Here is a 21951-nt window from a genome sequence, read left to right on the forward strand (position 1 = left end):
TCGTTTATAGCCAGTCACCGTTCAAGCACATTGTTACACTGATAGTGCAGTACATACCACGGATCCAGTTATGAAGCGCTGGTTGGAACGGGTGAAAACCCTGACCCGCCATACCTCTTATAAAAGATAGACAAGGACAATAGGTGTTATGGCTTTAGTATGTATTATAAACAGATTTATGAACGTCGGTCTCCATTTTTTTTTTTTTTTTTTTTGATGTAAATTTTTTTTTTTTTTTTTATGTAAACAATTTCGTGGGTTTTTCTTTTCCTTTTTCCGTGTCTTGACTTATTTTAAAGGTGTATTTTAGTATGCTGTGGGACAGAAACACAATGTATCAATAGTCATTATAGTGGGTTTAAAAAGTTGAAGTTTGTTTCGTTTAACGACACTACTAGAACATATTGATTTATTGAATATCAAATCTTTGGTTTTTCTGACATGTAGTTTTCGACAATACTTGCTACATTTTTCCATTAGCAGCAAGAGATCTTTTATATGTACTTTCCCCACAGACAGGACAGCACTTATCACGACCTTTGACATACTAAGTCCCACTTCAAGGCTTCAGTAATCAGTATTGAGGGTGGTATGCAGCCCAGTTGTAGAACGCTCGCCTTAGGTATTATAGGTCGTAAGATTGACTTAAAGGGACATATCATAGTTTTTAAACACTAAGGCATATTTGTTTACTATTACAGCCGTTTTTGATAAGTGAAATCATACTTTACTTTGATTTTATTGTTTAAATTATCAATTTCCGTACATTCAGAGTGTTTATGGTCATCCTGGTGTTTTTAATATCACAAAATGCATTTCTCATATTTTTAAAAACACTCGTGCGTCTAAGACGTAACAGTTATGGAGTCGAGTTTTAGTCAATTTTAAAGGGTATTTTTCACCATTTCAAAGTAACAGACTCATGTTTCACTCAATTGTAGCTTTATCCAAATGTGTTACAGGTCTGTAGATTAACTAAACTTAGTGTGCATTTTCATGGGCTGAAACTAGGGTCTGTCTCTTTAAGATGTGGGAGTGAGTTCCCTCGTCCCAACACGTGACCCGTGATTGTAGAGAGCGGGATCTAGCTCAGTGGGTAGAGAGCTTTCCGGAGGTACTTTGGTCGCAGGATCGAACCTCCTTAGTGGACCCATTCTCTGATTGGGTGTTTTCAGTAATCACCGATCACTGCGAAAGGGTCTAAGCATCTAGAATGGCAGTGACGTGGGACAGATGTCTTCATGAGAGAAGCACCTGTCACAGTTATAGAGTCAAGGACCGGGCTGTGGAATTGGACAACAGAAGAAGTTGAAAGATAGGATGATTAAAAGTTTGTTTTGTTTAACGACACCGCTAGAGCACATTGATTTATTAATCATCGGCTATTGGATGTCAAACATTTGGTGTTTTTGACATATAATCTTAGAGAGGAAACCCGCTACAGTTTTTAATCAGTAACAAGGTTTTTTTTATATGCACCATCCCAGACAGGATATCACATACCACGGCCTTTGATATACCAGTCGTTGCGCACTGGCTGGAACGAAAAATTGCCCAATGGGCCCACCGACAGGGATCGATCCCAAAGCGACCGTGCATCAAGCGAGCGCTTTACCAGTGAACTACGTTCCACCCAGATGGGATGATCAGGAAGAAATGAGAAGAGACAAAGGAAGGGGGCAGTTTGGTAATAAACAAATTATTTAAAAAGGGGAAGAAACTGACATACTCTTGTCATCAATATATTTATATTTCATTCCTTTGTCTTGGGGGCGGGACGTAGACCAGTGGTAAAGCGTTCGCTTGATGCGCGGTCGGTCTAGGATCGATCCCCGTCTATTTTTCGTTCCAGCCAGTGCTCCACAGCTGCTGTAATAAAGGCCGTGGTATGTACTATCCTGTATGTTGGATGGTGCATATAAAAGAGCCCTTGCTGCTAATCAAAGAGAGTAGCCCATAAAGTGGCAACAGCGGCTTTCCTCTCTCAATATCTAATTGGTCCTTAACCATATGTCTGACGCCACATGACCGTAAATAAAATGTGTTGAGTGCGTCGTTAAATAAAACATTTCCTTCCTTTGTCTTGAGCGTGAAATTAACACACACGTTTTCTTATAGTGGCAGCTGTTGCCAACAAGCCATTTTCTACTCTTTTATTGTCTTGCTTTTATAAATGTCGCTTGTATCATAAAATAAAACTTTGCTGTTTTTAATTGTGGCACTAAAAATGTGTAAACATATTAAAATGATTCTGTATTTTTATTATTTCACTTTTGATAACCAGTTTATGGCTGTATTAGTTATGGATTATTAAAGAATTAATCCTCCCCCCAAGTTTACGCCGCTCGTAACATCAGCATCGGTAACAGGTGTGACAACTATAAAAAATAAAAAATAAACCAACCACAAAATGCATTTCTCAAATAAGGTGTATTTTTCATGATAGAACATTTAGTTTGATAACAACTGTATATTGTACACAAAAGTAAAGGATTTCTGAGACCAAACAGACACAATTTAGCACTTGATGGATTTTTTATTTTTTTTCCATTCAAGATGCAAAAAAAACACATTTATCACTTTTGACACACTCAAAAAGAAGTTCAATATACATTCATTGGTTAACACCAAGACGTTGCCTGGATACCGTCTGTGGTGGTGAAAATTATTCCCATGACAAAACAGACATCCGTGAAAGCAAAGTCTAAACATAAATAAATACATGTCGATCATGTTTCTTTGGTCAAACCAAGCACTTGTTAAACTCAAGTTCCACACAAATGTCGCTTTGTCAGACCAGCAATGGGGACACAATGTCGAATTGGCCGTTTGGGTGGACACGATTAATCGAAAGCTATCTTTTTCACATTTACTCATTTCCCTTTTCTTCTTCCTCGGTAAACTTGTAACCACCTGCCATCAGCAAATGACATATGTTGAGAAATACATTTACAATATTATATGTTTGGGACTATTCCAGAATTCTTCAAATGGTGGGGAGGTAATTTTATATATATATATATATATATATATATATATATATATAAATCCATCACCTACATTTATGTTTTAGACCAACTATATCCATCACAGGGTCTACAATTATTTTTAAAACCAAGGATGCATAGTGATATGTTTTTCTGCTATGGTGTATTCAGTTTTATTTCCCTGTGTTTGTTGATTGTATTTGTTTTTTATATGTATAATTTATGTAACCATGTGTATATTATATATGTGTAAAATGATGGGAGGAAAAATGCAACTATAATATGCATGTATAGGGGAGGGGTAAATGCGGCAGATCCAACACGAATTAATTGAAATTAATAAATAGTGTGCATCTTGCTGCCCCTACACCTCCACACCCCAACCCCGCACCATCTGATAAATTTTGGAAGAGTCCTTTGAAAATATCAATATTTTGTAAGTAAAGACACCCCCACCTCCATCCCACCCTCCCCCCCCACCCCACCCCACCCCCCCGGGAATAGAAATTTAATATTTAGTACGAAATAAGGCAGAAACAAAATGACAAAATAATTGTTAGAAATGTTATAGTATTGAAATGACGGTTTAAAAAAAAAGGAAATTTGTTTTAAAATTACTGAATGATATTTTAATGAAATAATGTAAAAATGAATAAAATATCTGTTGAAAATTGAACATCTTAGTGGTTTTTCTCGATTTTGTCATAATAAGGCTTATACAAATATATATTCAAAGTAAATATTTTTAAAATTCTTTAAACGTTTTTAAATGCGTTTTGCTGTTGGCAGGTACGACAGGCTACTACAATGGTCACTTTTTTAAAAATCTGAGCAATGGTTGAAATGTCCTTTAAGAATCTGATGTCCATGCGTGAACGGCCAGAATCATCATTTAAGCACTTGTCACTTGCGTCCTAAAAGAACAAGAATTCGTCTTTCGATCTTTGCTGCCACATTCATTCATGTCTGGGTGTCACTGGTCACAAATTTGTACCAAGAGGTTGAAATTTCACATAGAGTCGCTACGATGGTTTAAAAAAAAAAGTAAAAGAGGTTCAACCCCTTATCGAGAATGACCAGTTCGGAATCGCCACAGTAACACCCTGGTCCGACCCTTGACCATTCAGTCACGATACCTGGCAAAAAGTCACACCCATTGTTTCTGGTCATTGTTACCTTTGTCTCTTGGCGACCGTGCGATCATGACAAAGACAGCCCGGGGCGCTTCGCAGTTTATCTGCACTTGGTTGGCCCCTAAAAAAGGGGGGCGTTAAATAAACCGTCAGGAATGGCGCGTGCACACCCATATGCTTCCCCGCGAAGATCCAGCACGTGCCAACATGAAACTATTTTCTTGCCCGCTATCGGATTTTAAGCGTGTCCGCGAGACGGTTCGGCCTGCTACCCGTTCTTCCACAGACTTGCTTGTGTACTCAGGGATACGGTGTTGTTGTTCTGTTGTGGGCTGTCGTTGTGGCTGTCACTGGGCGGTGTCTGTCATTGTTGAATCTGCACGTTGTAAAAGTGTTGACCTGCAGACGTCGCACAAGCCTGCGAAGACAAAAAACAACACAACGAATGAGCACGATGTTTGCCGAGACACACAGGCGTTTATTAGTCCATCGCGGCCGAGACGTGGTGCCAGCCAAACAGCGGCGTTACGTCACCATTTGGCTGGAAATAACTTAAGACCATGACGACGGAAAATAGATTGAATTTTGTAATAGTCAAAATATATTTTACATTGTATATCATTTTAACTTGATTTTCATTCTTGTATTCAACTAAGATTGAAAACCACCGTCCTGTACACATGCCTCGGCTATCTGGGAAGAAAGTTTGTTTCAAAAGTTTGTTTTGTGTTTAAGGCTACCACTATAACATATTGACTTGTTAACCATCGGCTATTCGATTTGAAACATTTGGTAATTTTGACATATAGTCTTAGAGAGGAAACACGCTCATTTTCCTATAGAACATACCACAGCCTTTGATATATCAGTCGTGGAGCATTGGCGTATCTCAGACAATGACCAAGAACAACAGTTGCAATATTCAAAATATCTTTTCTGTCATTTTAACTCGATGTTTGTTCTTAAACCCAACCCATCTTCAAAAACACTGTCCTGTGCACACACCTATACTATCTGGTACGTATGTCCATGGCTGGGTTAATGCAACAAGTAGATGTTAGTGGTTAAGGAGAACATTGATTTCTTAATCATCAGCTATTGAACGTCAAACATTTGATAATTATTACATACAGTCTAAGAGGAAAGAGTTACATTGTTCAATTAGCAGCAAGGGAACTTTTATATTTACTTTTCCACGGTCAGGACTGAACATACCAATGATATGTGTCAGTCGTAGGGTACTGCTTTGAAAAACAATCAAATAATGGGTGCACCGCGGGGTTTGATCCTACGACCAAACAAAATTAGCCGAGCGTTCTAACGACTGAGCTGGATCTCGCCCCTAGTGGATAATGAGAGAGACAAAGAGAGAGAGGGGGGGGAGAGAGACACAGACAGACAGACAGGCAAGACAGACAGAGAGAGAGAGAGAGAGAGAGAGAGAGAGAGAGAGAGAGAGAGAGAGAGAGAGAGAGGGAGAGAGAGAGAGAGAGAGAGAGAGAGAGTGGAGAGAGAGTGTGTGTGTGTGTGTGAGAGAGATAGAGAGAGAAACACACACACACAGAAAGAGAGAGAGAGAGAGAGAGAGAGAGAGAGACGTTGGTGTAGGGACCTTACACCCCCCCCCCCCCCCCCCCCCCCCCCCCCCCCCCCCCCACCCCCAGTTAGCCGTTATGACTCATTTCAGATGGGCGGCAGTACCGGGAAGCGAACCAGGTACCACTATTTTACTCTATCTTGGACAGACAACCCAAGTACCTTTAGTGTGTAGGTAGTGTAAAATGTGCTTCAATTTTATGTTCGATATAAACATGAAAATACATAAAACAGAAATAAAAATGAATATCTCTACTCATAAATTACTATTCAGATTTGAATCTGGATTATTTGAATTTGAAATGACTCAGACAGATAAAGGACAATTTGAATTATGCAAGCAGTGAAGAAATGTTTTTAAAAGTCCAAAGGTATAAAGTATTATAACATTGGTTCCTGCACGTAAATTATCGTTTAGTCTGAATGAATCGAGACAAAGATGAACAATTTGAATTTTGGATGTAATAAAGATTTAAAATGGGTTTAAATGGTGACAACAGATTTAAAATAAAAGTCTAGACTAACTCTATGCAAATTGTACACTATGTAGGTTAAGGGTTCAGTTGTTCAAAGCATAGTTATATTAACCCCGCGTTGGTCTAATATATTCCTTTCAATTAGTTTATACAGTCGCAAAATAATCTGTACATTTTATTATGTATGGATGTCTTTGGTTCTTCTAAATCAAGTTTCAACAGTTTCAGTTACTATTTGTTTATATAAATCTATATTCAATCCTTGGTTTCGAAAATGGATTTCAAAACCGACGACTAGCTTTTCTTATGTTTATTTTTCTTGTGATTGCCAAGATCATATTATTGTGACTGGATTTCAAAACCGACGACTAGCTTTTCTTATGTTTATTTTTTTTGTGATTGCCAAGATCATATTATTGTCAATGGATTTCAAAACCGATAACTAGCACGTTACTTACATTTTGTTTTCTTGAGCATCGTCAAGATCATTATTATTGTCGTAAATGGATTTCAAAACCGAAAACTTGCATTTCACTTACGTTTTGTTTTCTTGTGCACCGCCAAGATCATAATATTTTCAATGGATTTCAAAACAAATGAAGAGACAGAAGAAGACAATGCTGCTTTAAGAACGTTGACGTGTAGAAGGCGGATCCCCTCTACTAGATGTTAGACTCGACCAGCCGACTGGAAGCGACGGCTGAAATACGAACAGACATGACATTTAGTGATACACGTCAGACAAAAACACAGGGAGCAAATGTAAAAGAAAGAAAGAAAGAAAGAAAGAAAGATAAAGAATAGCAGAAAGAATGAAAGATAAAGAATAGCAAAAAGAAAGACTGAATAAATGAACGAACGAACGAACAAACAAACAAACAAAAGGGAAAGAAAGAAAGAAAGAAAGAAAGAAGGAAAATAATTTCGTTTATACGTTATGACTACATAAATCAAATTAATAATAATATAGAATCTATTTGTTCATTATTTATGCACTATCATTCATCCATCTATCTATCAGCAATCCATTCATTCATTCATCCATCCATGCATTCATACATTTATACATCCATCCACCATTGCGTCCTTACTTCATTTCATATACACATACACACATTTATTTATCCGTCTATCCATTCATGCATCTATCCATCCATACATTCATTCATTTATTCATCGTTCATTCATTCATTCATACATTTATACATTTATTTATTCATCCATTATTCGTTTGTTCGTTCATTCATTTATTCAAACATTCAGTCAATCGGTCGGTCGTTCATTTGTTTGTTCTTTCCTTCGTTCGTTCATTTATTTGTTCATTCATCCATTCATTCATTCAATCATTCAGTTAATATCCTTCATTCATCCATAGTTAAAAAATAATCCGTTCTCTATTAACACAGTTGTTCGCGTTTTTCATTTCTGAACGACGATGAAGCTTGCGCTGGGTTCTGGCGGTTATTCGTCTGGAACTATTTAATTGACAGAGTGCACCCCCGTGTGTCATTACGCCGACTGAAAATGATGCCAATATTATGATATGACAGCACGCGCTATTCCCACGTGTCTTTTCGCCGTTAGACGTCTCGTAGAAGGCAGGGAAAGGGGGGTGATTTCGCTAACAGATTCGATGTCGAGTTAGCGAATGGAACATTATTCCTTTGGTGAGAGACTGAATTAAAGAACACTGTAAGGAGATTGTCAACGAATATGGACTTTAAAAAAGCGTTTTAATTAATTGGAATGGATATATGAAGACAGTGAATGGCGTTAAAAACAAAAATATTTTTTCTTTTTTTACAGATGAAATTTGCCTTATTACAGTTACATTTAGGGTCGTGTTAGTTGTTGTTTGTTTGGTTTTGGTTTTAAGTTGTTTTGGTGGGGGTTTCTTTTCTTTTATTGTTGTTTTCGGGGGGTTGTTGTTGTTTGTTTGCTGGAGGCGTTATTGTTTGGGACTTTGGAGGATGTTTGTTGGTTTGATTGTTGGAGAGGGTTGATGGATTTTTTTTTTATTGGTTTTTTTTTTGGGGGGGGGGGGGGTTTGGGGGTGTATTATTGTAAATATGTATAGTTTTGTCTTATTGTTGTGGCTGTTTGTTGGTGGTGGTGGTGGTGGTGGTGGTGGTGGTGTTGTCTGTTCTGTTACCTTATGTGGCATTAGTTCTGTTGTTGTTGTTATTTTTGTTGGTGGTGGTATTAGTTTTTGTTAAGTATTATTATTTAAAAGCGCTAATAAACTTAGTTTGTGCTAATTATTGTTATCTCTGTTGTTGTTGTTGTTGTTGTTGTTGTTGATGATGATATCGTTTTGAGGAATTCATAGGTATATTAGTCTGGCTTAAAGACTAGTGTTAGTCCACATATTTTGTTTTAATTCCAACAGTTTTCGCTGTCCCTTTCGAAAGCAACCTACTCTACATGTAAGTTCTTGCTATTTGTAGCCTCTTGTTTATAAAACAATAATAACACATCATGTTTGTTGTTTTTATTCACTGATCATTAAGCGACAGATTTATAGCCTGTTTTCTATAAACAAAAATAAACGTTCTTCAGAAATGGTCTGGGATTTCCCGCAGAGCGGAACTCAAAATATGTGCTCTGAAAACGAGGGAAGAAATCACCGAGCATACGGTTGGTTTAATGTGCATTCTGAATGGTTTATGTATTAGTAATTTTATTTACATAAAAAAAATCGTATATGATATCACAAAACATCATACTGTTTCTATTAGCTGTTGAAAAATGAGTTTTGAAATAAAAGGCTAACTTTAATAATTATTGTTATCATCATGATCATCATCATCATCATTAGTATCATCATCACCACCACCATCATCATCATTAGCATTGCAATAATAATAATAAATAGCTGTATGTAATCATTATAGGTTTTTTTAAAGCCAGTAATTTTTCTTCATAATATTAATTATATTTTCGTCCATATCATTTATTTATATTGAAACATTATTGCTTATAATTTTACATTTGTTTTCAAAGCGCTAATAAAGTTACTGTTCTAATTATTACTACTAATACATTTTTTTTATAAATTTACATTCACAAATTAAAAAGCATATATTATTTTTGTGGGTTTTTTTCCATTCTGTTTATTATGTATTATTTAATCACATTTCTTTCTTTCATTTTAACTTCAAAATGGTATTTTTAAAAACGAATTTCCCCAGGTTTATTAAAGAAGTTGTACTGCGCGTTTGTTGATTTTCAGAAAGCTTTCGACATGGTTTCACGAACTAATCTATGGCAAAAGTTATTATACAATAATATAAACGGCAAATTCTTTAGAATCATACACCAGATGTACCAAGGCCTTAAATCACTTATATATGTAAACAACCAACACTCCGGGCTATTTCCATGCAACAACGGTATCCGGCAAGGCGAAAATTTATCATCTGTTTTATTTTCTTTATATTTAAATGATTTAGAAGACTACTTATTCAATCATGGATGTGAAGGGCTTTCCCCTATCCCAGATAATCCCGAAAACCCAATTGACGTTGGTCTTCAACTTATCTGTCTGCTATATGCTGATGATACAGCCCTCTTAGCAACAACTTCATCTGACCTACAGCATACGTTAAACACCTTTTATGAATATTGCAAGACGTGGAAACTTAAAATTAATATCACTAAAACGAAGGTAATTATTTTTAACGGTACAGCTAAAGACTACAGACATATTTTCAAGATAGGAAACACTGCTTTAGAAAACATTAAAGAGTATAAATATCTAGGAATTACATTTACTAATAAAAATAACTTCCGAATTACAAAGATGAGACTTAAACAACAAGCTACCAAAGCAATGTATTTTGTACTTGCAAAAGCCAAAGATCATTTTCTGTCAGTCGACTGTAAACTTAGAATGTTCGACTCGATGATCCTTCCAGTTTTACTACATGGGTGCGAAATTTGGGGACATGAGAAAACTGATATCTTAAACGCTGTCCAAATACATTTTTTCAGACATATTTTACCAGTAAAAAAATCGACACCACTATTTATGTTATATGGAGAGCTGGGGAGAATGCCTATCGAGCTAACTATATACAGACGAATGGTCTGTTATTGGCACGAATTGTATCGGGGAAACAATCTAAACTATCTTTCTTACTATATAGAGCAATGTTATTAGACCATCTTAGCAATAATACCAATTATAACTGGATCACTACAGTAAAAAATATCCTGAATAATTTAGGAATGAGCGATGTCTGGCTTTCCCAGTCTTTTGTATCAGTTAAGGTCCTCTCTCAACAAATAAAAAATAGACAATATGACCAATATTTACAAACATGGAGTAACGAAATAGAACTCTCATCGAAAGGCACTACATACAGATATTACAAAGAACACCTCAGTCTAGAAAAATATTTTACTATTATCCCTGAAAAGATGTGGACAATTATTTTGAAATTCAGATTATCTAATCACTATTTGCCTATTGAAACTGGACGCTGGAATAACATACCTAAGAAAGACAGGCTATGTAACCTATGTGATGAAATAGACATTGGCGACGAATACCATTATATTTTCGTCTGTAAATATTTTCATGATTCCAGGGTCCAGTTTCTACATCCATATTATTATACACGACCAAATACTTTCAAATTCAAATAACTCATGAACAAAAACGAATCAGTGTATTAAAGAATTTATCAAAATTAATAAATGTTATTACTAATATCTTTAAACGCTCAAAATGCACCCAAACTAACAGTATTTAAGGATTGTACTGTTTATACTGGAAAATAACTTATTTACTGCATATATTGTCAACCACCATCTTGTCATGTGTATATTGTGAAGTGAATGTGTGTACATATATACATTTATATTGTAAATCCCAAATTCTTCATGTATATATATATATATATATATATATATGTTCCTTTATATTATGTAACCCTCCTATGCCGTTGCTGAACGGCCAGAGTGTAAATAAATTCTGTTCTGTTCTGACACACCAGATCTCATGACCTCCGTAGTTTGGACACCAAATACTGGCATCGACTACTTGATGAAAGCGCCACGCAGTGGGATTTAATGATTGGTTTGTGATCAGTCACGGAAATAAACCGACCATTGCGTTCAAACAGCGCGGCAAACTGCCGAGACAGAATTAAAATAAATGAATTTGATGTCTTCGTTCATGTTCGTAGCGTGTCTTTTTTAATTCTCGTTAACGTTTGTTTCCTAATTTTCCCCTCTCTCGCTTTTTCTCTTTTTTAATGCATTGTCAGAATGAGCGAAACGTCGAAATCGGGAGTGGGTTTCTCCTCTTTTCAATTACTTTGTGAGTATTAAGAAGCGCTCCACCGCTCGCCGTAGCATGCCAAAACGGTGTCTTTATTGACCTCAACCCGGCTAGCGAAGTCCAATTTGGCACTTCTTGAATTGTTCAATACAATCTCGCTGAAGGTTTAATAAACGTTTGATCTATGGTTTCCGCCATCTCAGGACACTTGTCATTTTCAAACGAACCCAAATCTTTACCACGTTCGTCTACCGGCTTCGTCGTCTGGTTTTCTTCTCTCTTTTTTTTTTTTTTTTTTTTTTTAACACCAAGTCATTTCGTGTTGGCCTCTGTTTAGCAGAATAGGCCGAGCTTGAACTCTTTGATCTAAAACCCGAAAACCTTTCGGTTAGACGTATTGAAAGAAAAGTTAAATTAACTCGTGATCCCTTTTATCGCCGTGGAAATCCATTTATCGGGCACAAAGATCGGGTCGAGGCACGGAGCATCTGGGCTTGAAATGCGAAAAACATTTCAATAAAGACCCAAAACCTCGAGTGTCCGGACCCATCCCCCTATTCTTCGTCAAACACTATTAGCCCATGTCACATTTCACAGGGCCAAGTTATTATAAACACCGGCTTTTGTGGCCGTTCGTTTAGACCGTCAAGTTCAAATGTCTCATTATTTCTAATTATCGATGGGACAAATTTTCTACGGATTAAGTAGTTTGGCTGACCAGTTTCGGCAAACGGAGGCCTCGTGAGAAGAAGAAAAAGAAAAAAATGGCCCTTGCTCTTCTTGGTCTTTTCTTAAGGATCTCCCAGCCGTGTGATCCCTTCTGGCCGAGCGGTGAGCCTACCGTGATGACATAGGGTCCATTAGACCTATTCGCGGTGACTTGATCACGACACCTTTCATTTCTCAATGAAGAGTGAATAAATCTGTCAGATGCCGGCCGCTAACATCGCTGCCTTCACAACTCACGTATAGAAAGGCTCGCTGCAAGTTACGATTAATCATGTTTCTTTTTCAAATTAATACCTTCAAGTTTGAGAGTCAAAGAAAGGGCGGGACATTAACGCACAATAAATACCGTGTCCATTTCAAATGAAATTGACATGGTTGGACATGTATGTGCTGGTATGTCTCCCGCGTTCTCATTCCACGTGGGTTTACGCTCCCAAACACTGGTTTCGCTTCTTTTTTTCAAGACTGATGTTTCAATTTGTGTTGCGCTAAACGTTTTGAAATTAACTCTTGGTAGTTCCCATTTAATTTTCGTAGAGGTACCTTTAACTAAACAGATAATGCAATTTGTCATTTTCATTCAATTTATTTGTAATTTTAATTCAATTTATTTGCAGTTTTAATTCAATTTATTTGTAATTTTAATTCAAATTATTTGCACTTTTAATTCAATTTACTTTCAGTATACATTTAACAATATGTTAAACAAAAAATTGTAAGTTATTGAAAACATCCTATCTTTTTGTAATTTTAACTTAATTTACTTTTAGTATACCTTTAACAGTAAAGATACTAACAGAATACGAAGTTATTAAAATAATTACTTATTTGTAATTTCACATTTAATTTACCTTCAATATACCTTTAACAGCAAATATTTTTTTTTAAAGTTATTAAAAAATACTCGACTTGTAATTGTATCTGAATTTGTTTTCAATACGATATACATGTACTTTAATAGTAAACTTAATAGTAGAATGCTAAGTTATTAAAATCATTATATATTTGTAATTTTATCTCAATTTCAGTTATGTGTCCCTTTAACGGGAATAATAAATTTCAAATACAAATTTATGAAGATTATTGTTGCTTATATCTTAGAACGTATTATTAGAATTATTACATACATTATTACTAAAAGGTTCGCGGCGATGAGTATAGGAATAAAGTTTCATCTATGTTATTATTACCACTGCGAACTTTCACGTTAATTAACTGTTTTTATTGGCAATATCTTCACAATTCAAAATTATGATGTAACTACGTAGCTAATGATATCATTTATTCGGACAAAACCCAAGTTTTTTTTTGTTCGCTAGACTACGTTCCCTTAACAAGCGGCATTCTTTTTCAATGAAGTATAATCATATAGTTATGATGTTCTTCTACGATCCTAATTATTCTATATTCAACAACATAAACAAACAAGAGACACGATTACTATGTATATAATCTTCGCTTCGTCTCGATAGCGTAGGCAACTTTCCCTTTGAAATGTGACCACAGTGTTATTCAACTTGAAACAATTTCTTTTCATCTGCATCTTATTTACAATTTTTAAAGAGACCTTGCCGTGAGGTCTCTGTTTTATGTCATCGGTCTCAAATTAATGATTTTACATATCGCGGCTTCCGACAAAATGTCATTACCGGAATCAGAACGATTGTCGTTATCGCAAACTTGAATCTTGTTGGATTCTTGTTCTGACCCCGCAGGTCACCACGTCGGCTAGATGATGATAAATATTAGGTTGTTCTGGCGACTAGGATGAAATATGATCCGTATATCAAATGTAGGTTATGTATCATTCGACCCGGTGGGTCAGGAATAAAGATACATCTGTGTTAGGAAAGCAATGTCTTATGTCAGATTTTACTGTTACATTTCTTACAGCTGTGGCCTGATCGTCAGTATCAAAGGACATATAATACGGAAGACAGAGATCCTTTTTCACTTCTTGCTTTCCAATCTTGACCTCTCCGACAACAACCGACAACAACACCCTTTCGAATTTCTCGTCTTTACATAAGTGGATACTGGAACAACAAAAAACGCGGTGACTGGCTAAATAAAATAACTTGATGATAGTGAATTGTATCGGGTTTTTTGTTTGTTTGTTTGTTTGTTGTTGTTGCTGTGTTGTTGTTTTAGACATTATTGTTGTTTTAGACATTGTTAATTGTTTTAGCATTTTGTTATAGCATTTTGTAAGTAGTTTATTTTAGAATTTCTGTAGTCTTAGTTCTATTTAATTTGAAGTGTTGTCGTTTTTGTGTGATTATGGCCACTACCGTAAAGGCTGAGTATTACTTGACAAATACTTAAGATGCTAACTCCAACTCTGTGATATTGATTATTTGAACTCTGTCTTGTACTGAAATGTGATTTAAGCTTTAATAGTGCTGATGGAGACGAGGCTGGTTTATTTGAAATAGTATGCGTGCAGTTGTGGACATGAAACGGCTTGTAAAAATTCAAGAAGAAACAAAAATGGCTGACAGTAAGTCACAACATTTGGTTCTTTTCGCGTCTTCTGGGTTTTTTTAAATTTATTTATCTTCTCTTTTTTTATTACTCGTCTAAAGTGGCAAGCACCACAGCTATCGGGGCGAGTAACATGACTACATGCATTTGAATTAGACTTAGCAAATTACATTCAATTTCAGACAGTTAGAACATGACGGCAAAATTTCCTGACTACGGATTACTGGAATCTGGTGCAACAACACGCTGGCGGGGCCCCTGTCTTGTACGTTCTATTGTTTTCATGCCTTGAATTACAATTACGGATCACCATCTCCGGGAAAACGGACAAACAGAGGAAATGAACAAGCGCTAAATGATGCATGGATTTGCGGCGCAGACTCACACTGCCAAGAAGAGGAAGTTGCATGGCACAACCGCCATCGCGCCGAACAATACGCTCCGTCGCAAACGACCAGTCTAAATGACACGTAATTGGCGAGTCCCAAGCCGGGACACTGTGCCAGCGTCTTGCCCGTCTTATCGCAGAAACACAGTCAATTACGTTTGATGCGCTGACGGTTGACGTTTGCTAATCAACTAGAAGAATCACTGGCTTGGAGAGACCGGCGGCCAGTCGTACCATTGTATGACAGGCAAGTAAAATTAGGAATAATTATGGTACAGCATGTTTACAATCCCGGTCTATTTGGAGACAGACGATGGCGGCCATGTCCCGATTCCCACAACAAGGGGAGAAGGGGAGAAGTCATTACAGACTTCTAGCAGCTACAGGAAGAGGATGTTTTGCTTTCCTCCGTGTTTGGTGATTCCAGACAACACGAGTTTGTGATCATACAAAACTCTCCTGAAAGCCATAAGAAAGCCAGAGCCGGGATTGCTTAAAGAAATTTTCGAGAAACTAGGTTCCGTGACTCATTGATGACCCAGTTTAAAGTTACAATTAACATAGTAATAAGTCCCTTGCAACCCGTATCTGTAAAGCCTTATGCACTAGCATGGCACTTTTATCAGGTCAAATTGGTGGACTTCAGTTTGTAACTGAATTATCATTGTTTTTATGTTGTCTTTTGCAGTTGTACTTGTTGTTATTGCTATTACGGATATTTTGAATGCTAAATTTGTCATTTAGATGTCTACATTAATTTTATGTCATATAAAATTATATTCACACAGACCATCAGCTACTTTCAAGTGCTTACAGATTCACAAATATAAGGTCTGTGCATACAATTGGAGCATGCAATTGAATAAATAAAACAGTACGCCCATTCTAGGTTGTTGACTGGCAAACCAATTGTAAATGGAACAAACTAATGGATAACAAAACGAAGTCATAATATGACGTCATATTTAAATGCTATGGCACGAGACTGGTCACTATTCATAACTTGTGGGTAAAGATACAGGAAGCCCCAGAATAACAATTAATAAACAATATATAGTTATTTCCACCTATTCTGTCACCCTCTCGTAACGTCTCTCTGTCTCTCTCTCTCTCTCTCTCTCTCTCTCTCTCTCTCTCTCTCTCTCTCTCTCTCTCTCTCTCTCTCGCTCTTGCCCTATCCATCCGTCCATTCGCATACCCAAACCAACCATCCATCCAACCATCCGTCGATCTACCAATCCATCATGCATCTATGTGATAACACTGACTCACCTGAGCTACGTAAACCGTCGATATCCCGCGCTGGTGAGAACAACATACTATTTTGTCCGAGTCCTTTTTCCCCATCCCTCAAACTTTCAAGTCCGCGCACATGTGAGGCCCCTAGTCCGGGCTTAGAAGCCGTGTGGGTCGACAACGAATAGGGGTAAGACAGAGTCGTTTGAGAGAGGGACAGGGGGTAGGAATTGCCCGTGTACCGTCCTGCCACCCAGCTGGATGAAGACGCTGGGAGAAAGAAGTATCCTGAACTTGGCACAGGTCGAGCTTGAGACGATATAGATGCAGGTCTGGATGCTGACGCGCTGGAGGTACTACCGCTGCCACCACTAGAAGACGAGGAGGACTGCAGGACTTCGGAAATGGACCAAATCTTCGGTCTGGAGGGCGAGGCGTGGTCGGCGCTGGCTGAAACGCGGTCACTTCCGTTTGCCGGGAGTTCACAGTCTTTAGAACTACGAGAAGAAGGAGGAGGAGGGGGAGGAGACTGGTCGGCGATCTTTTCGCCCGAGTCACTGTCCGAATTGTCCAGGTTCTCCTTTAAACGTGTGTCGCTTTGAGAGAGGAGAACTCGCCTCTGTAGCAGCAAGGCCTCGCTGCCCAGACGGTGGTCGAAACTGTGGCTCGAGTCCTCGTCCTCCACGTTTATGATTCGGTCTTTTCCGTCTTCCTGGTCAGAAATATCTTCGTCTGAAATAGTATTAAAACAAAAATCAAATAAAGCGAAATAGGATTTCGTTTAAAATATATTGCATTGTTACTTTAGTTGGAGTCAGCATCTCATGCAATGCCAATAAATATTCAGCAAAACGACAACACCCAAAGAAATCTAGCTCGCAACCCTGTACAAGACAAGTTCAAAATATGTTTTTTGACGTTATTGTCGGTAAACGCTGAAAGTGATTAGTAAATCCAAGGCTGGTGTGTGTTTTGCTTTTTGGGCAAGTGCATATAAAATACCTCGTATTAATAATAAATAAATAAATCTAATAATAAATAAATAAATAAATAATAGTCTTTGTGGAGTTTTCTTTATTAATTTGCTCATACTAGCCCGGCAGTCTCCTTTCTAGGCAAGTATTTCAGTTATGCAGTTAGCAAAGAAAAAGTTTCCTAAACATTTGAAGAGAAATGCAGTATTTCGTAGAAGAGAGAAGGTATGTACTTCGGAAACTAGAATCGGTGACATTAAATATTAATATACATACATTTTGTATTGCTGGAAACGTTTTTATTTTGTACATAAGGTATGACAATAACAATAAATAATATATTTATGCTTGTGTCTCTCTGTCTGCCTGCCTGTATGTATGTTTGTCTTTGTCTGTCTGTCTGTCTGTCTGCCATATTCCCACATCCAAGTGTATTTTCCTCTTCAGGTTTAAAATGTTTAAAAATAAAGATTTTAAAAGAAAACCACCGTATACATTTATTTGCTCACACTAATACGACTTATTTAACACCTAGATTGTTAAAATAATTTTGTTTAAACAATTCTCACAAGTAACAAGAATTTTTATTTTACTGCCATGTTAATATGAGATTGTTCGCAGAGACCTTTTGCAGATACGATATCAAATTGAAGAACTCCAAATGTTTTACCATGAGCTCGCTCTCTCTGTCTGTCTTTTTATCCCAGCTATCATAATGAACGTTGACAGTAAACTTTACCGAAAACTCAACTCTTGCTGATATAACCGCTAAAACGTCATGTGGCTGCAATTAACGGAATGAACCGGTGCAACGGTGGTTTCGCCAGTTGGAGATAGGGTTCCTACCAAAACACGGAACTCGGCGTCCATTTCGTTTTAAGTGGGAGAAACACCACGATCGCTTATTTAGCATTCCTAACTGACATACGCCAACATGTAGCCGAATACCTCGACATATTTTTACGTCAAGTTGAGTCATTCTTTTATTGGCGCTTTTCGACGTCGGGGAGTGGGAGTTACGAAGGAATTGTTATGGGAGTTTGGGCTCCCCGACCGAGACCGACGTTTAGGCAAGGCAACCGTTTGTGGGGGGAATTCCAAGGAAATGCCATCGTGTCAGAGGTCGGCGGTTTTGTTATTTCATATGTTGAAATACAACCTGGTGAGCGTGGTGGCCATATTTAATTTCTTCTGACAGATAATCTGTCACGAAAGTACAAACACGTGCTCTTGCAAAAGTTGTCTATTCTTGGATGCAGCGCCCTCTTGGGTACAAAACTGTTATTTTATTGTCCTTCTCTCTTTTTTCTCATTGTTATCGTTGTTGGGTTTTTTCCCTCTCTTTTCATTTTTTCTTTCTTATTATTATTTTATTATTAGTATTATTAGTATTATTATTAGTAGTAGTAGTAGTAGTATTTTAGTCTACTCCTATCACTATGTTTTTAAAAGATTATTCTTCAATTTCTGTCTCTTATTTTGATGTTTTCATCTTTGCTGTTATTTTTCTATTCGTTTCTTTTCCATCTTCTTTATCTTCTTTTTAATTTCTTTTTCTCCTTTTGTTACATTTTATAATATTCAACGAACATGTTATATATAATAGCCGTCACATTTAACCGTTTTGTTAATTAAATATAAGATTATACTTGTTGATATTAAGCAATAATGTGCATTATATATCGTTGAATATGCATATCAGTTCAAAAGCTTTGCGTGAGCATTCCTTTAAAGATTTTTTTTTTTTAATTGCTTTTATTTTTCTGTTCGTTTCTTTTCCATCTTCTCTCTTTCTTATATTTTATATTATTCTAGGAGTAAGTAGATGCTGAAAGATTCCATTTTCTTCTTTGATATAACTGTTGTGACTTTAGACTTTTACAATGAAAATTGGTGTTATAAAGTCGGGTATTGAGCTGTTATGTTTTGTCATCATTTTATCAGTGGAATTAAAACTACTTTTTTTTAACTTTCAACAGATCATTTCGGAATTCTTTTTTCGAACATGATTTACGCATACAAGAAGAATAGTGATACTAACACTTCCAGATTTTCGATAAATTAATAAGGTGCATTTAATATATAAATTATTTATAAATGTATTCGTAAACGATTGTCAAGTAACATGGGACTGTCCATACATTGAAGATAATGTGAGACGTGACATACAGTCCAATAATCATATAATAATGAACACTAGACTATTATGTACAAGAAAAACCATTTCAACATGAAAGAAAAAGAAAAATCTGTCATAATGACGTCATCTTTCATTCATATCTCTGATTGATATTTGATATATGTACCTCTAACGACATTTCAATAAATCTTATACCAGGAAAACTATCGCTTTATACCCGCAACATGATATACACAGTTTATATAATAAGTGTTAAATACATGCGATAATATAAGCACAGTTCTGTCAAACAATTTTCTATACGTACATTATATACAGGCCAAAAAAAAAAAAAACTTATGAATGTCGTCTGTGATTTATGTTATATGAATTTCTGCAACACGATGTACATCAAAAGGAAATATTGTTTGATATACTTAAAAGCAGTTTACATATATAACACCGACTTATATTAATAAATGTCAGCTTAAACACGATCACAAATACCTATTTTCTATAACCAATCCAGGTTTTCAATCGCTAATTTTCGATGTTTTTCCGGCAGTCTTTGAATGAACCATATGCCATTTATTCAGCAACATAGGATACATTTATGTCTATAACAAAAGCCAGTGTCAAATTGAAAAAGGGACCGGCCTCGCCCCTAGTACTTTCCTATTCACATGGTGTGGGGGTGGGTCTGTTATTCTAATATTTGCGCAATAAATCTCCGCTATTTAAAGTGATTTAAAATGTTTATGTTTGTCAAATGAAATCTTGTTTCACCGTCTATTTTTTTTTTTTTTTTTTTTTTTTTGGAGTACATGTATATGCTTTATTGGGGTAAATGCGTTTTAGCAGAATACACAACTACCCTTGGAACAATTCAACATGACAATTTATCTTCTCAAAACTAGCTTTGTTTTAACTTTTTGTTTTTAAAAGGCATTGGTAGAAATTCATATTTAGTCCTTCACATTTAGTGGCAAAATATGGGCAAAAATTTGAAACGAAATAAGATTACTATTGGGGTGTTTGAGTCGAAGGATCGAACCCCTTTAGTGGATTCATTGTCTTGGAGTTTTTTCTCATTCCAACCAGTGCCCGACGACTAGTATATCAAAGGTCGTGATATATGCTGGCTACTATACGTATAACTGTGTGTTTGAGTGCGTGTCTGTGTTGGCGCGTGTTTGTGTGTGTGTGCGTGCGCGCTTGTATGTGTGTGTGCGTGCGTGTGTGTCTGTATGTCTGTCTGTCTAATATCCGAAAATAATGTTACACTGTTCAATAACGGGTTCAATGTCTTTATAATAATGATATGTTAAAATATCTTTCCGCTGTCGAATTATTCCTCGAGTCCAGACGTCCGGACTCGAATGTCTGAACGTCAGCGCCGCTCTGTGGCTACGCCGGCTCGCCAAGTATCTCGCTATCGGTGGGGTCCTATTACTGGTCTATTATCGAAATCCACTTGGAGCATTATCCGTTAAACGGGGACGTCAAATACCCAGGTAACGAGCCTGAAGCCTCAGTTATTTCAGTCCCTTCCCTAGCACGGATGCGGTTCGAGCACCTGCTTGTAAGCGACACGAGAGATAGAGACTATCAAATCGGAGCCAATAATAATCCGCGGGATTAGTTTCTGCGGGACTGGTCCGGCACTCTTTCTCGGTTGGAGGCGCGAAAATGACAGCTGGCTGTCTGTGCAGTTGATACATTTTGCGATCTGACATTCATAGCAAACGCACATGTTGCCAGCGAAGATTGACATCTACCTCTGTCCCCCTCAGCATAATATGTAAATTTCTTACTCAGAATGAAATTGATTATGTCACAGGAGATTATTTTATTTTAATTTGTCAAACTAGATGTTATGTGCGTGATTTTTTAATTTTATTTTGGTACATGCTAGTATATTAAACAATAAATTACGTCAAGGATTCTTTAGGGGAGATTTACATTAATAAAATAAATGTTATGTACATGCAGGTATGTTATATTACCAAACAATAAATAAATGAGTACGTCAACGTGTACAGCGTTAGCAATAAACATTTGACTTCTTTAGAGAAGATATACATTAATATACATGTATATTTAATAGCTTCTTCACCACCATAAAGTGAGTATGTTTTAAACGGAACAAACTCACATCGCGTTTTGTGATGACACAAATTATCACAATATTTGGTGCTTAAATATGTTATTAGAAATAATTTTTGGAAAGGGAAAAAAAAACAAAAAAAAAAATTAATGAATAAAAGAATGAATGAAGGAAGGAAGGATCGAACGAACGAACGAACGAAAATAAAGAAAATATAGTGAGGGGTAACAGAAAATAAAAGGATAATGAAAATAATGAAACGAAGCTACATTTAAAATCGTGCTTTGCGGAACTTTGCGTTATTCACTTATTTGCCCTCGCAATAATCTCGCATCGCTCGCTCTCTCTCTCTCTCTCTCTCTCTCTCTCTCTCTCTCTCTCTCTCTCTCTCTCTCTCTCTCTCTCTCTCAATCTCTCTCAATCTCTCTCTCTCTC

The 21951-nt window shown here is 36.6% G+C and overlaps 1 protein-coding gene across 2 annotated transcripts in view; it reads right to left on the minus strand.

The window, feature by feature from the left end:
- Positions 1-2413: 2413 nt before the first annotated feature.
- Positions 2414-21951, minus strand: part of LOC121388551 (homeobox protein caupolican-like) — a 37660-nt gene continuing 18122 nt past the window's right edge. For both annotated transcript variants that reach the window (XM_041519931.1, XM_041519930.1), the window contains exons 5-7: positions 16353-17048; positions 6732-6892; positions 2414-4538 (exon numbers count right to left, since the gene is read on the minus strand). In XM_041519931.1, coding sequence (XP_041375865.1) covers positions 6855-6892; positions 16353-17048 — 734 coding nt within the window. In that variant the 3' untranslated portion in view covers positions 2414-4538; positions 6732-6854. The remainder of the gene's footprint in view (positions 4539-6731; positions 6893-16352; positions 17049-21951) is intronic.

This window comes from Gigantopelta aegis, chromosome 14 (genome assembly GCF_016097555.1).
Source record: "Gigantopelta aegis isolate Gae_Host chromosome 14, Gae_host_genome, whole genome shotgun sequence".
Classification (NCBI taxonomy): domain Eukaryota; kingdom Metazoa; phylum Mollusca; class Gastropoda; order Neomphalida; family Peltospiridae; genus Gigantopelta; species Gigantopelta aegis.